Source organism: Penicillium diatomitis, assembly GCF_028827545.1.
Source record: "Penicillium diatomitis strain IBT 30728 chromosome Unknown utg000009l_segment0_segment0, whole genome shotgun sequence".
Classification (NCBI taxonomy): domain Eukaryota; kingdom Fungi; phylum Ascomycota; class Eurotiomycetes; order Eurotiales; family Aspergillaceae; genus Penicillium; species Penicillium diatomitis.
Genome location: NW_026623181.1, coordinates 219199 through 232721, shown reverse-complemented (window position 1 = coordinate 232721; position 13523 = coordinate 219199). Strand labels below are relative to the sequence as shown.

Below are 13523 nucleotides of genomic sequence, written 5' to 3'. Positions count from 1 at the left end.
GATTGACCGCTGGCAGCCCCACGTGTAGCTGCGCTCGTTCATGCATGTGTTGACTCAATAAAGCTGAGATAGATCTGACTTCGTTTCCGAAAATGCTACATACCTTCCAATACAGTGTATGGGTCAAAGTTGGTCCGTCAATGACACCTAGTCGGTTGAGTACGCGTGAAGTAGCCTGCGCCAGTCGAAAGTCTCCAGCTTGCGTTGAACAACAAATTTACTACCTGGGCATCCCTTTAGAATGGAAGAGGTAAGTGCCAGAGTACATACCTTCCAGTAGGAGCGACGTTCAAATTCCAATAAACATGTGCCTTTTTAAGCAGAACCACAATCCGCCTCAGAATATCCATGTCGGTCCGTGAATCTCGTTGGTTGTGTGTACTGTATATGGTCTATATACTGTATAGTGTGGAATTGGAACCAACGCATATACATCAAGGTTGCTGCACCTGCTCCCGGAATCTCACTCACGTAGTTCAAGGCAATACATGGTAGGAAACGCTGTTCGATCGATTCGACTATTCCCTGCTAGCATGCGTCTCGTTTTCTCTCGGGCATACATACAATATTTTCCTACGCAAACGGGGCAGGTCAACGACCTATCTTACATCTTTCTTATCACTGGGCATTTGTCTGTCGAGATCCATGGCGGAGTTACCGTAGGCTGCATTCCAATCAGGGTTACGATATGCCTTCATGGCTAGCGCTTGACGTCGCAAGGTCCAACCATTGATCCATACAAGGCAAGAACTCTGATTTCTGTACAGGTGATTTCGCATGGAATCATGGAGCCCTGTAGTACATAGCTTGCTCAATTGAACCTTCAGAACACCTCCACGGTGCTGGTGTTTGGTCGCAGTGTCCTCGGCCAGAGTGGGTCGGGTAGCCGTGAGGGTGCATAATTGGCCAAGACGCGCGATCAAAACATTCCCAGCCTCCAAAACAAAACCCACCCCCAAATGGTGTTCCGCAGTCATTAGACTCCATCTGCAGTTCTGCACATTTGCGTTTCACACTCCATGTTTGGCAGCCAAGCTCTTTACCCATCACACCTCGCAGACTGATTGCTTTCCAGTCGGGACTACTGAGCATGCCGCTTTCAGACTTGGACTTCACCGTGTCCGACTTCGACCCCGAACACGAAGCTTTGGCCTCCACTCGCGAATTCGGTAGCCCGCGACTTCCCAACATGAGACAGACCTACGACGAAGATATCGAGAAGGACGAACCGGATTTTGTCATCAACACATCTACTCTGGAACGCGCGTTTCCGGAATTTTCGCAGCTTCCGACCTCTGAAGAAGAAGACAATCAAGCTCAACAGCCTAATAACCGCGACCGGGATACCATGTCCGATATCAGTGAGCTGTCAATGGAGTTCGGCCGCGGCAACTCGAAAAACCCGGCTCGACGCATCGACGATTCGCGCGATTCAATCATGTCGTTTCAAAACAGCGTCCGATCATCCTCTCCAGCTGTTCGTGTTGAGTATCCAACGCCCCAAAAACAGTCACCTGCGCGCCCGACAGCTCGACGCGCCACGGGTGAGAACCTTCGAAAGGACGCACAACTGCGACGTGCCACGCAGGCCCAAAAGGAGATCGCAAACCCTCCAGTATTGAGCAAATCACAACGCGATAACCAACGACGCACATTTTCTGATATGCACGCGAAAGTGCGCGATAATTACGACGGCTCGTTCATTGGCGATGAGCGCCCCGCTCCTGTCGCGACGAATAACCGATCGACGCGATTCGGAAACTTGAATGACTCGCAAGAGATTGCTGACGCTGTTGAGCGTGCTTCCAGAGAGGCCTATGCGAAAGAGATGCGCAAGGCTGCCAACGGAGACACCCCGCGCAAGCCGAGCAATAACCACAACAACACGATGGGCGACACCATGACGCGCCAATCTTTCCTTCTTCCCGACCTGCCCAACATCTCCGAGCTCGTTTCAGGCGTCTATGAAGATGGCACACCCGTATTCCCCCGTCAGCACAAGATGCGCTCCACTCGCTTCGTGTCTCCCCCTCACGAGGCGACCGACATGTCCACTGTGCGTGGCCATCGACCACTCGATGCGATTCCAATTCCCGAGGATGAGAAAGCACTATTCGTTTCTCTTCGGCTGCTTCAAGACAAGGTTGCCGAGTTGGAGATGTTCAAGTCAGACGCCGAGAGACGAATTGAGATTTACCGAGAGGAGAACGCTTTGCTCAAATCTGGGCGCGCTCGTCATTCAGATAATCGCGGGGCAGACGAAGTTGACAACAAGAAACAAACGAAACGGCTGAACTTGGAGATCGAAAGTAAGTGAGCCAACGAATCTTTGTTGTTGATGCTTGCTAATGAATTACAACAGAACTCGAGGCTGAGAACATAGCTCTGCAAAATCAGCTGGACATTGCTGACCGCAAGTCCCAGGTCCAGGAGGCCGCGGTCAAGCGACTCAACCATGAGCGAGAGTCTGCCATTTCCCAGCTTGGTGTAGCCTACCTCGAGACCAGGGAGCTCAAGATGGAAAATGACCAATTACGAGAGGAGAATTCGACTCTCAAGTCGCAGCTGAACCGAATTGTATCCAAGCATCACCGAGACGAGATTCAGGATACGGAATCGAGTGTCTCTGCTTCGGACCCTGAAGATAGCAACACTTATAGTGCCGACGTGAGTCGCAACACCAAAGATGTGACTTCCAAGAGTGCCCGCGCGCAGTCCAAGTCCAAACGACAGGAAGAGTCTCGTTCCAAGGTCTCTACACAGGTGGATAAGGAGATTTCCCGTCTGGAGAAAGAGCGCGCGGAGGAAGCTTTGTTCTCGATCGAGAAGCCTACTTCGAAGCGAGCATCTGCCTCGAAGTCTTCCAAATCTGGCCCCTCCGAGTCCCGGAGTCACCGAAAACAGTCAAATACGTCCAAGCAGCGAGTCAAGCGCGTCATTTTGGAGGACGTCAGCAGCGCCTTGGATTCCACCGAACAAACCAAGGAATCTGCGGAGGCAGATGACCTTACGCTTCTGAGTGTGATTGATGTGAGTTCATAAGCCTCGTGTTTTCTTTTTGACCAAATAACGCTGACAGCTTCCATCATCAGGAAAACGAGATCGCCAAGCTTCGCAGAACGCTAGAAGAAGAACGGCTATCTCGCAAACAGCGCCGCTCCAGTGCTACAAAGGATGCGGCTGCCACTGATACTGTGAACGCCAGTCGTCAGAGTATTCTCAAAGCACCTCAGCCACGCAAGTCCGCGCTGCGGGAGCCGAGACTGTCTATTTCTCGTCCTGCCTCAGCTGCCGGCGATATCACAACAAGGTCTTCCGCAACTATGGATGCCGACACAAGCCTTGTCGTGCCAACCTCGGATCGAGCACGACGCCACTCTGACCAGTCAGCTGCACCTACGCCACAACGTAGAAAGCGCAGGAATGTTGAGGACATGACCTCCGCCTTCATCCTCCCCGATATCACCCTGAGCCGTGCAGACCTAGCCGGCAGAAGTTCGTCTCAATTACCAGAGTCCACGCAGCGAGCGTTGAACAAGATCGCCCAGCATGATGGAGACAACTGCATGATTTGCAAGAGCACTCACCCTGACGATGGCTCTTGCTCACAGGAGGCTGTCAAGATTCCGCAGCCAATTCCAGTGTCGGAACGCATGCCAGCTACTGAAGACCCCACCATGCGTCCGTCTCAACATCCTGCTGTAGCCCTTGCCACCGTACTCAAGACACTCGAGGACGAACTTGCCCATCTGAAGATGCAGCTCGCTTCCTATCAAGCTGCCTATAACAAACTTGATGTGTCCCTTGGGAAGCGTCAGCGCAAGTCGATCATGCAGAAGATCGAGAATGTCATGAAAGACATCGATATGAAGTCCGACCAAATCTACTCTCTCTACGATGTGCTGGAAACATGTAAGGGCGACCTGTCCAAGCGTGATCTTGACATGACTTTGGAGTCAATTGGCATTGACGTGACGGCGAACACGTCGAAGTCCCGTACAGGTGGAGTCAATGTCGAGGATGAGGAGGAAGACGATTTGCCCTGGGAGGGCATCGAAAGCACCGCCGAGCTGACTGGGCGCGCGTGAAATTAACCTGTTTTATTCTCTTATTCCAAGTTTTTGGCGACAATGTTCTTTTGATCGATAGGGGATTCTTCGCATGCGGTCTATCCGAGTGTTTTCATTACGCATCGAGTCTTTTGGTGATGTAAAGTCATCCTTATTATTGACTTCTCCAGAATTTGTGGGCAGGTACATAGATACCGCATGTTATGTTTAAGGAGTCAAGGCAGAACAGATCAACAAACAGAAGTAAATGCTATGAGAATCATTGCGTCCCAAGTTCAAACGCCATCGCTATGCCGAAAATCTCAAGTAATCATCGAACTATGCAGCTTTTTCACCAACAGCAGCCATGGCCGCACCCGCAGTAGACGCCGGCTTGGAAAGACCCAAAGCAGATGTAGCATCACGCTCCGCTACTTCTTCCTGCACGAAACAACCCAACCCGGCAAACGCCTCTAGTAGCGTTCGCGAATAGTACTCTTGCAAAGCGTACCCACCTGCTTGCACAGTAGTATCCGCACGGAGCTTGTCCAAGAACGCGTACGGGTAAGACTCGAGCTGGGTGTAGTAATCGCGCTTGCCCGGTACAAGACCCATGAAGGGATCGTAGGGCTTCTCTGGCTCCGGGGTTTTGATCTTCCGCAAACCCTTGATGAATCCTGCACCAGCGACTGCGCCGGCCGTGTCGGCTGTCGTCAGAGGCGTGCCAGTGCGCTTGCCTTCCGAGCCGCGCAAAGCAGCCTGCTTCTGCCGAATGCGCTCTTCCTCACTGCGTCTAGCGGAGGATTTCTTCAAGTGCACCTTGTTTCCTTCGCGAGCGAGTGCAGCCGCATCTACAGCAGAGCCAGACGCCAACCGTGTGAGGAAGTCCTCGCGGGTGGCCTGCTGCTCGCGCCGCTCGTTCTCGTATTCCTCTCGGGCCATCTGTTGTCGTAGCCGGGCCTCTTCTTGTTCCATCAGGATCTTCTTCTGGAAGGAGGTTGCTTCTTGTTCTTCGAGCAGCTGGTTCGCCTTGATGGATTGCATGTTTTCTTGAGCGTATGCTTGTAATTGTGCCTCCGTTTTCGCCACGTCTGTCCGGCATACTAGGTTGGCTATGATCTCTTCGCGTTGCTCGAGGAAATCGTCATAGGCACGCTTCGAATCGAATTCTTCTTCGCGTCGATTGAGACTGATTCGCCTCGTCAGCGAGCGTCTAATATTGCGAGGTAAAGGGCAGGACCAGTCTTACATGTGCATCACCCGGCGCCGTATATCCACTTCTCGCTCAACTCCAATATCCTCAAAAGTCTGCTGGCGGAAACGGTTCTTTCGAAGCGTTTTACGACATCCGGCGACAGGACAGCTGGCGGGACCCGAGGAGAAAATTCGATCGACGCAAGATTCGCACATCTTATGGTAACATTCGGGGTTGATGAGGAACCGCATGTTCGGGTTGAGATACCGCGAGGACTTGCAGACGGGGCAGACCTCTTTGACATATTGTGTTAGACTTTTGATACTTCGTAACCAGATTCAGCTGTGGGCAAGCTTACCGTCCTCATCCTGGCGGTCGATCCCATTCTTGGACGCCATGGTGGTCCTTTGATCAACCAGGTAGAAGTTGGGAGAGAGACTCAGAGCGGAGATCCGCAAGAGATGGAGATAAAGGCGGGCTCCACCACGTGCACAGACCAAGTCTTCAGTCTTCGGCGTTCTTCTGTCATTTTTTTTCTTTGCCCCTCCCCTCTCCTCACAAACTTGCTCTTGTTCTGTTACTCTCACGTACGCATGATCTCTTAACAGCGAGGCTGATGATTTTCACTTTTTTTTTAAGTCATCATGGGTATTCCAGACCACGATCTTGACACGCTCGAACAGCGGCGACTTGCCCTTGAAAGAAACATCTCCGAATTACAAAAATCTCTCTACCACTGGAGAACATGGGAGGCCGAGTACGATGGTCTGCGCGAAGAGATTCGAGTACTGGAAGATGACTCCACTGCGGAAGAGATGCGATCCATCGCGCGTCAGTATGAAGGTTCGCTCGTCAACGACGCGGAAATCCAAGCGATCCTCCGAACACAAGCCGGTGTCGACCGATCGCGCACACAGGTCGTTGATCTCCTCGGCCGACGCATCGACTATGTGAAGCAAAATGTGGCGACCATGGAGAAAAGGCTACGGGCCGCGGAGGATGAATTATACACATTGGATTCAAATGACCAGCCCCCATCGGATGTCTCCAGAGGTCAGGCATTTCCTTTGAGCGAAATTGTGGAGGAGCTAGATGAGGAAGGAAACGTCATTTCTAGTTCTGTCAATAAGCCTGGAGACCATGCGTCGGATCTTCTGGAAGCTCTCAAAAAGGCCGGTGTCGAGAACATCCCGCAAGATTCCAGCTCCACTGAGAACGCCGCGGCGTCCACGGATAGTCAACCAGCTGAAAATGCGAAAACCTCAGAGGCTTCTGCGAGTGAAGCAGGGAACGAAACTCCCGCCCAGGCCGAAGAACGTGAAGTTGACGAGACGTCTGTAACAACGGACAAACAAGAAAAGCAAGAGGATGATCTTGATTTGTCCAAGCCAGTGTCGCTCGTCACGCCGGAGGATCGCGCCCAGTCTCCCATCACCGACATCGACGAACCTGCCGATGAGGCTACTCTTCGCCGAGAGATGCTCGAGTACGGCATTCATGAAGTCGGTGCCATTGTTGCCGAATTGGAGCTGGATGATAATGCCAGCGAATTCTCCGTCTCGGACGAAGAGTACGCGTATGGCACAGAGGATGAGGAGGACGAGGACGAATACGGCCGGTCCCACACTTTCTTGTCGGAGGAGTATCATCAGCAAATGCGGGAGCTGGAAGCCAAGCTCAACGCAAGAGGCATGACGAATCTAGGCAAAGACACCAAAACCTTCCCGGAAGAGATCCGGCAAGAGATCCAGACTCCTGATGATGAGCCCATGGAAGAGGCTGGCAATGTCGAAGATGTTGCGAAGGAGAAGAAGCCGAAAAAGAAGGTTGCCTTTGCCGAGGAACTTGATATTGCGCCCTCCGCCAAATCTACTGCGGCCGAGAAGAAGGACCCGTTACCGAAGCCACAAGCTAGCGTCCAAGTTCTGTCGGACGCCATTGTTGAGCGCACGGCCAAGCCACATGAGCCTAGGCCAGCAACGGTCAAGGCCCCAAAGAAAGGATCCCGTTTCAGGAGCACTCGAGCTCTTGACTCTGAAGGCTCTACTGCGGATCTTCCTGCCAAACCTACTCCCGCCCAAGTGCTATCCCAGCCGATGAAGTTTGGAAGGCAAAGTGACCTTATCGACATGAAGCCGCCAGCCAACCTTTTCCCTGCTACTCCCCAGGGGCCAAAGCCTTTCTCTACGCCCATCGCTGATAATCTCGCTAGGCCATCAGCTCCCAAGCCACCAGTTGGCCAAACTTCGGCCGACAAGCTAGTCGAGCGGGACATCGCTCCCGGATCAATTACCGCTCCGGCTCCAGATGAGCTGGACGAACAGATCCATCGGCGGCAGATCGCTTCCGAATTCTACAGGATGCGAAACAGCAAGATCCAGGCACAGGGTGGCTTCGTTGATGACGAAGAGCCTGAGTTCGTCCCTATTGAGGAACCTACCCAGAAGGTCAGCCGATTCAAGGCTGCGCGTATCAAGCCCTGAATCTGTTCAGCCATTACCGGAACACAGCCTTTTATGTAAAAAATCGACGAGGTCATGAATCCTGAAAGTAATAGAGTTATCTCTTACTTCTGACTCACTTCTACTATGCGTATCAGATGTATCGGAGTCCCGTCACTTCAAATGTAAGTCACCATTATGAGTGCCGTGTCTCGCACCAGGAACTGATACCCTGTTTGCGGCTTTTTCCGCATCATTTTGGGCACATCTCCCCGCAAGGGAATCCACGTCGTGTCCAATGTTATCGTTCCGAGATCAAATATAGAACGGGGAAATCTCTGGCTGCATCACCTTTGAACCTTGTACGAACGCTGTCTGACCTGATGGGATACTCTGTACTGTGCTCGTCTATCTGGACGGTACTTACGGAAATATCTCATGGGTTGGCTTGTTCTTACGGAGTCCAAGATAATGGAGTTGTCGTTATTTTTTCTCCCCCGACATGCATGCGATTGATATTTGAGGATCATGTTAACATCATCATTAATCGTACCTTGCTGTAGGCTCTGCAGACAAAAATGTCAAATTCACACCACGTAGTTATGCGTCCATTTACAGAGCATTCCAAGCTTCATACCGAGTCCCACAATCAGGACATGACCCAAGGTGGAAAGTACTTGTACGCGAGGATCGTGCGTCCTGAGTGTAATGGCCGCCAACAACAGGAGGGGATACAAAAGCCAGGGCCTGACGACCATGGGTGAGCAAGGATGCAGCACCGTGACCACCTTGATCAAAAACAACGATACTTGCAGGATGGGCGGAATGATCGATGTGCTCATACGGCGAAATGAAGAAAAGTTGGACGGAGGCGGGGGAAGTTGAAGTTGCTGGGCAGGTGGGACGGGCTGGGTCTGTGAATTGAGCATGTCTTCGTGCGAAGGCAGCGTCCGACCGGTAAAGGCCGGCGGAGGATTGGGGAACCTTTGCCGCATGAACATATCAGTGTCCGGTTTCAATGAGGAACGTCGGGAATCGAAGACTGTGTCAGATGCTGGAGGGCCGCGGGATCCAGTGCCTGCATCAAAAGGAGATTCACGTGGTACAGAGATGGGGCTCCTGTCGGTTCTCTTCGTCACCGGTGACAACGCTCGATCAAGCGATGGTCGAGGCGACACGGACTCGACTGCATGAACTCTCCCAGGTCCAGTCAAGTCTGGCCCTGTTGAGTTGTTGCGCTTCAACCTGAAGTTCTCGCCCGCATTGTTGGCAGCTTGAATGCCGCTCAATACTTCGTCTGCTGTGGGACGCTGATCTGGGTTTACTGAGAGCAAGTGGTCCAAAAACGAGTACAGCTTAGCTGGTAGATCAGGTCGCCGGCGCCGAACGTTATCGAATCCAGCCCAGTGCGTGATCTCTTCGCGGAGCTCGTCCAAATCTTCATTGTCTTCGTTCAAGATATCGGCACTCTGATAAGGGAGATCGCCGAAACATAAGAAGTAGAGGATCATTCCCAGTGAGAAGATGTCGGATTTGAAAGAAAAATTCCCAAAGGGTCCTCCAGGGTATTCTTGACGTAGGACCTCGGGAGCACAGTAGGACACTGTTCCAGTGGCACCGGTGGATTTGCGCATAGCATTCTGTGATTGAACTTCGCCAAAATCGCTGACCAATACACGTAGACCATCGCTCGTCTCGTGAAGAAGACAGTTGTTAGGCTTCAGGTCGCGGTGAATGTAGCCGTTCATGTGCAGGTGTCGAAGGCCAGCGGTGATATCTCTGAAGAAAGAATAGATCTGATCTAGCGGAAGCACTCTGGGTCCCTGGGTCTCGGGCTTCAATTCTGGTTCTCCTTTGGATCTCCTCCGTAGTCGGTCCTTGAGTTGTTGAGCCGTCGTCGTCGTTTGCATACTCCCACAGAGGTAATGGTGGAGATCGCCCGCATTACAATATTGCTGGATGATAAAAGCGCATGGAACACTGGGGCCAAAGGTACTGATTCTGGCATTTTCAAGCCAGACGTGTCGGTAGGAAACCAGATTTTGATGGGAGAGGTTTTGCAACAACTGTACTTCTCCCAGGACTTTCTCTAACCACTCATGGTCGTCTCCGACCGGCACACGCTTGCAAGCAAAATGTCCAAGGGACACACCATCCAGAACGTGTCTCACCAGCAAAACCACGCCTTTGCCACCTTTTCCGAGTACTTTCTCTTCCACGAAAAAGCGCTTAAAGTAGTCTTGACTAAATGCCGACGAAGAGATTCCTTGACCTGTGACGGGCGACGGTGTAGTTGTTGGTTCGCTCGTGGGACCGGCAGGAAGTGCGGAACGAACAAGGCGACGGCGTGGTGATGATGGCCTCGACGGGCTCTCAGAGCTGGGCAAGCTATTGTCGAGCATGCGAAAGTAGTTTGGATTGATGAATTCCGCCTCTGGCTGCGGACTGCCTCGGTGCCTTCCTCGATTGGCTTCACGCATTGGACGATGGCAGAGCGGACAATTCGCTAGCTCCATATCGTCTTCCTCGTCATCTCCCGTCCGTCTGAGCGCGAGTTGTTGGGAATCATGGTCAAAGACCACCACGGAGTCGTTGTGCCGACTGTGCTCGTCGTTAGCTTCACGGGTTGCCCAACAGCTGCGACAGAGATACATACAGCACCACGTCTAGATTTCCACCATTGTACGGGATCATAGACATGTCTTCCGGCATGCTTGATCACCATTTCTAAGGGTGGGAAGACGACCAAATCGCTTCTTCCGCGTACGTGACCTATTGTTCTGACGGATGCGTGTTGGTGGAAATGACGAGATGTCCCCAGTAGGCCCCACAGTGCGGGCGGTGAGAACGAAGTCTAAATTGAAAGCCTGCTAGAAACTATGGCCGATGATGATGAAATAAATGTACGTGATATCGGATAGATGGACTACGGGGTTGAAACTACATGAAAGATAGATATTGCATTTAGATTGCATTCAAGGTTGCCAGGAAAGAAATTCATCATTGATTTTAAAATCGGGGTATCACATGGAATGGCGTAGGTCTGAAACCCAGAGGCTCACAGTTGGGGGTTTGCAAGCGTTGCACGGGCGGAGACGTGTGAGAGAATGTTTAGAATAGAGTATCTCTGTGTTGCTGCCCGGCAGGTGATGCTAGCGGAGAGCCTGCCTGTCTGGTCCACAGATGGGACGGTAAGATCGAGGGACAACCGCGACACGGATCGGCTTGGATATGCCGCATGTGCAAATCGATGACTGAAGCTTCATACAAATGAAGCTGCGCCAAGATCTGGTGATCTGAATCGACGTGCCGTCGATTCTCAGTTAAGAGGCACCGGGATCAAGGGTAATACTTCAGTCCTCCTCGCCACTTTCGACATCACTAACCTCGAGGTTTGCAATCGAGTCGTCATCATCGTCATCGTTATCATCGAACCCTCCGAACTCGCCATCGGGCTGGGACTCGGATGATTCGGCCTTCTCCACAGACGGCTCCGACGCTGCCTCGTCAAGCTTGCGCTTGCGGCCCATCTCACCCAGACGGCCTTCACGGCCCTCAATCTTCTCGGTACCGTCACTGGTGCCCTTAGGAGGAGGGGTATACCAAGGGACCTTGCCTCGCAGGAAATCGTTGATGACCATCTTGGCAACACCATCCAGATCAGGCTCGCCTCCTCTTAACAGACGACCACCCTTGCGAGCCAGTCGACTGAGGAAGTCAATGGCATCCTTGCAGTCCTTGATGCCATAGGTGCGCTCAAGGTGACGAGGCTGTACACGACGCAAGATGGCCGGAATGTATTGTTCAGGATTCTCAACGTTCTCAACACGGCAGACACCACGCAGCAAGATATCTTCCTCCGTGTCGTTTTGGTTTGGGGGCACAACACCGGGGCAGTCAATGAGGTAAATACGTTTCATGAGAGTAACGTACTGCCACACCTTGGTCTCACCAGGAATAGGGGCAACAGTGCAGACCTTCTTCTTGCGAAGTGTGTTTATGATAGACGATTTACCTGTGTTGGGATAACCGATCAAGCCGACAGAAATCTGCTTGCGATCTGAGTGAAGTGCAGAGAACTGACGGAGAAGCTGAATCAGAGATCCCTTGCCGAAGGAGTTGTTGATAGAGGCGTGGAAAGCCAGAGTCGGATAGTCCTTGGAAAGGTGACGAACCCAGGCAGCCTGATGAACTTCCATATCAGTATGTGTTGCTGAAATGACCAAGAAAAATGAGATGGAGAGAAAGCAAGGATGTGTGGGATGTTACTAAGAGTTCAACTATCAAGCCACCAAAGAATAGGCAGAAGTAGAACTCAACTCTTAAACAAAACACATATGTCCCTTACGACTAGCCTTCAAAACGAAAACCGGTCAACCTCGCCTCAGAAAGAGGGTTGGTGCGGGACATTGTCAATCTACCAAAGCTGTAACAGACGGACCTCCATTGAAAGAAATGAACGGCAAAATGCCGCAGGAAGAAGCCTTGACTTAGCGATGGAACGGCCCGAGAGCCGGATGAAATGAAGAAAAATGATGGAAAACAGAAAAAGGTGTTTACGGGGAAAGGCAGCTTGTGAAAAGAGATGCAGACGGATATGAAGGGGAGGTCACTTACAGCAACACCCGTCGGGACGAGGTCAGTTTTGTTCAGCACAAAGATGAGGTGCTTGTGAGGTGCTTCTTCACGAATGTATTTTTCAACACTGCGGCAGCGGGTACCGATCGGATCACGGGCGTCCAGAACATGAATGACAACATCAGAGGAGTCAATGACCTTGTAAAGCTCGTTCCAGATACGCTTGCTTTGCCCTTTTGAGAAAACAGCCTCGCGAGCAGTAGTGAAGACAGTGTCTTCCACTGCACCAACATCACTGGCAACGATGGGTGTTCCGTCCTCGTGGGTTCCCTGGTCGTTCTTCTCCAGGTAGGAGTCGTGCACTTTGGCAGTCTCACCGGCAAGGTCCTCCAGAGAAGTCACTCCCAGCTTGACACGCTTCCGCTGGGCCTTGGGGCCGAAAGTGTCGTTGAAGGGATTGTTCTCGATCTCCATCTTAGCCTGGTGCTGCTTGAGACCGTTCACACCATTGGTGTTATCCCGAATGAGACTCATTGGGAGCTTGTTGGTCTTCAGCAGCACCTGGTAGGGATCAGAGGCTCGCTCAGCGACAGCTTCGCGGAAGGAAGTCAGAGCTTCCTGCGAGATGACACGAGTATTTCCGAACCATTTCCTGTTGGGCTCAATGCGAGCGACGGGAGCATCTCTGGACTGGTAAGAGGCAGCGACAGTGATGTCTCCGGCTGCATTGCGTCGGGCCTTTCCATCTTTGAACATGTTCAGGGTTTTTATTTTCTTCGCATCGCTGCAAGGTCAAAATGTGAGTTGGCCGCTTCACAGCATGCAAAAACAGATGCTGAAAAAAAGGTAACATACCGATAGAAATTTTCACCCTTCAGCTTGACGTTCCCCATGCCATCATTCACCTTGCCCTGCCTCACTTTACGTGAGGCCTCCTTCTTGCCTGTACCCATGATGGGGACTTTTCACTTTCTTCAATGTTAAAGGAGTATGGCTCGACCTTGCGAAAATTTCGAAGGCGTAGATCAGAATCAAAGAAGAAGTGTCTGAGCGCAAAGGAAAGCAAATAAAAGGGAAAAAAACTTCCAAAGGCGGAGAGACTTTTTTTCTCGGGCGCCAAGAGACAACGGGGCACGGACCACGGCAAAATCGCTTCTGTTTCTTCAGACGCCGACCTCCTGCGTCAAACACTTTGAGACCGCGTTTAATGAGCCAGGCTCATCTTTATTCTTGGCGGGTAACTCATTGAGAGTTGCTGAG

At 51.8% G+C, this 13523-nt stretch overlaps 5 protein-coding genes across 5 annotated transcripts; 2 read left to right on the top strand and 3 right to left on the bottom strand.

Annotated features, from left to right (window-relative positions):
• Positions 1-1090: 1090 nt before the first annotated feature.
• On the top strand, positions 1091-4088 carry N7539_006604 (uncharacterized protein; the record flags this gene model as incomplete). Its single annotated transcript, XM_056936205.1, has 3 exons — positions 1091-2309; positions 2363-3030; positions 3093-4088. The coding sequence occupies 3 exons, from the start codon at positions 1091-1093 to the stop codon at positions 4086-4088; spliced, it is 2883 nt and encodes a 960-aa protein (XP_056788140.1).
• Positions 4089-4388: 300 nt separating this feature from the next.
• Positions 4389-5642, bottom strand: N7539_006603 (TFIIH/NER complex subunit TFB3; the record flags this gene model as incomplete). Its single annotated transcript, XM_056936204.1, has 3 exons — positions 4389-5238; positions 5299-5539; positions 5603-5642. The coding sequence occupies 3 exons, from the start codon at positions 5640-5642 to the stop codon at positions 4389-4391; spliced, it is 1131 nt and encodes a 376-aa protein (XP_056788139.1).
• A 246-nt stretch (positions 5643-5888) lies between these two features.
• N7539_006602 (prefoldin-like protein) lies at positions 5889-7727 on the top strand (the record flags this gene model as incomplete). The annotated part of the gene is made up of 1 exon (XM_056936203.1): positions 5889-7727. The coding sequence occupies one exon, from the start codon at positions 5889-5891 to the stop codon at positions 7725-7727; it is 1839 nt and encodes a 612-aa protein (XP_056788138.1).
• Positions 7728-8272: 545 nt separating this feature from the next.
• N7539_006601 (protein kinase IKS1) lies at positions 8273-10397 on the bottom strand (the record flags this gene model as incomplete). Its single annotated transcript, XM_056936202.1, has 2 exons — positions 8273-10286; positions 10342-10397. The coding sequence occupies 2 exons, from the start codon at positions 10395-10397 to the stop codon at positions 8273-8275; spliced, it is 2070 nt and encodes a 689-aa protein (XP_056788137.1).
• A 641-nt stretch (positions 10398-11038) lies between these two features.
• Positions 11039-13216, bottom strand: N7539_006600 (putative GTPase NOG2; the record flags this gene model as incomplete). The annotated part of the gene is made up of 3 exons (XM_056936201.1): positions 11039-11869; positions 12303-13047; positions 13119-13216. The coding sequence occupies 3 exons, from the start codon at positions 13214-13216 to the stop codon at positions 11039-11041; spliced, it is 1674 nt and encodes a 557-aa protein (XP_056788136.1).
• Between the last annotated feature and the right edge of the window lie 307 nt (positions 13217-13523).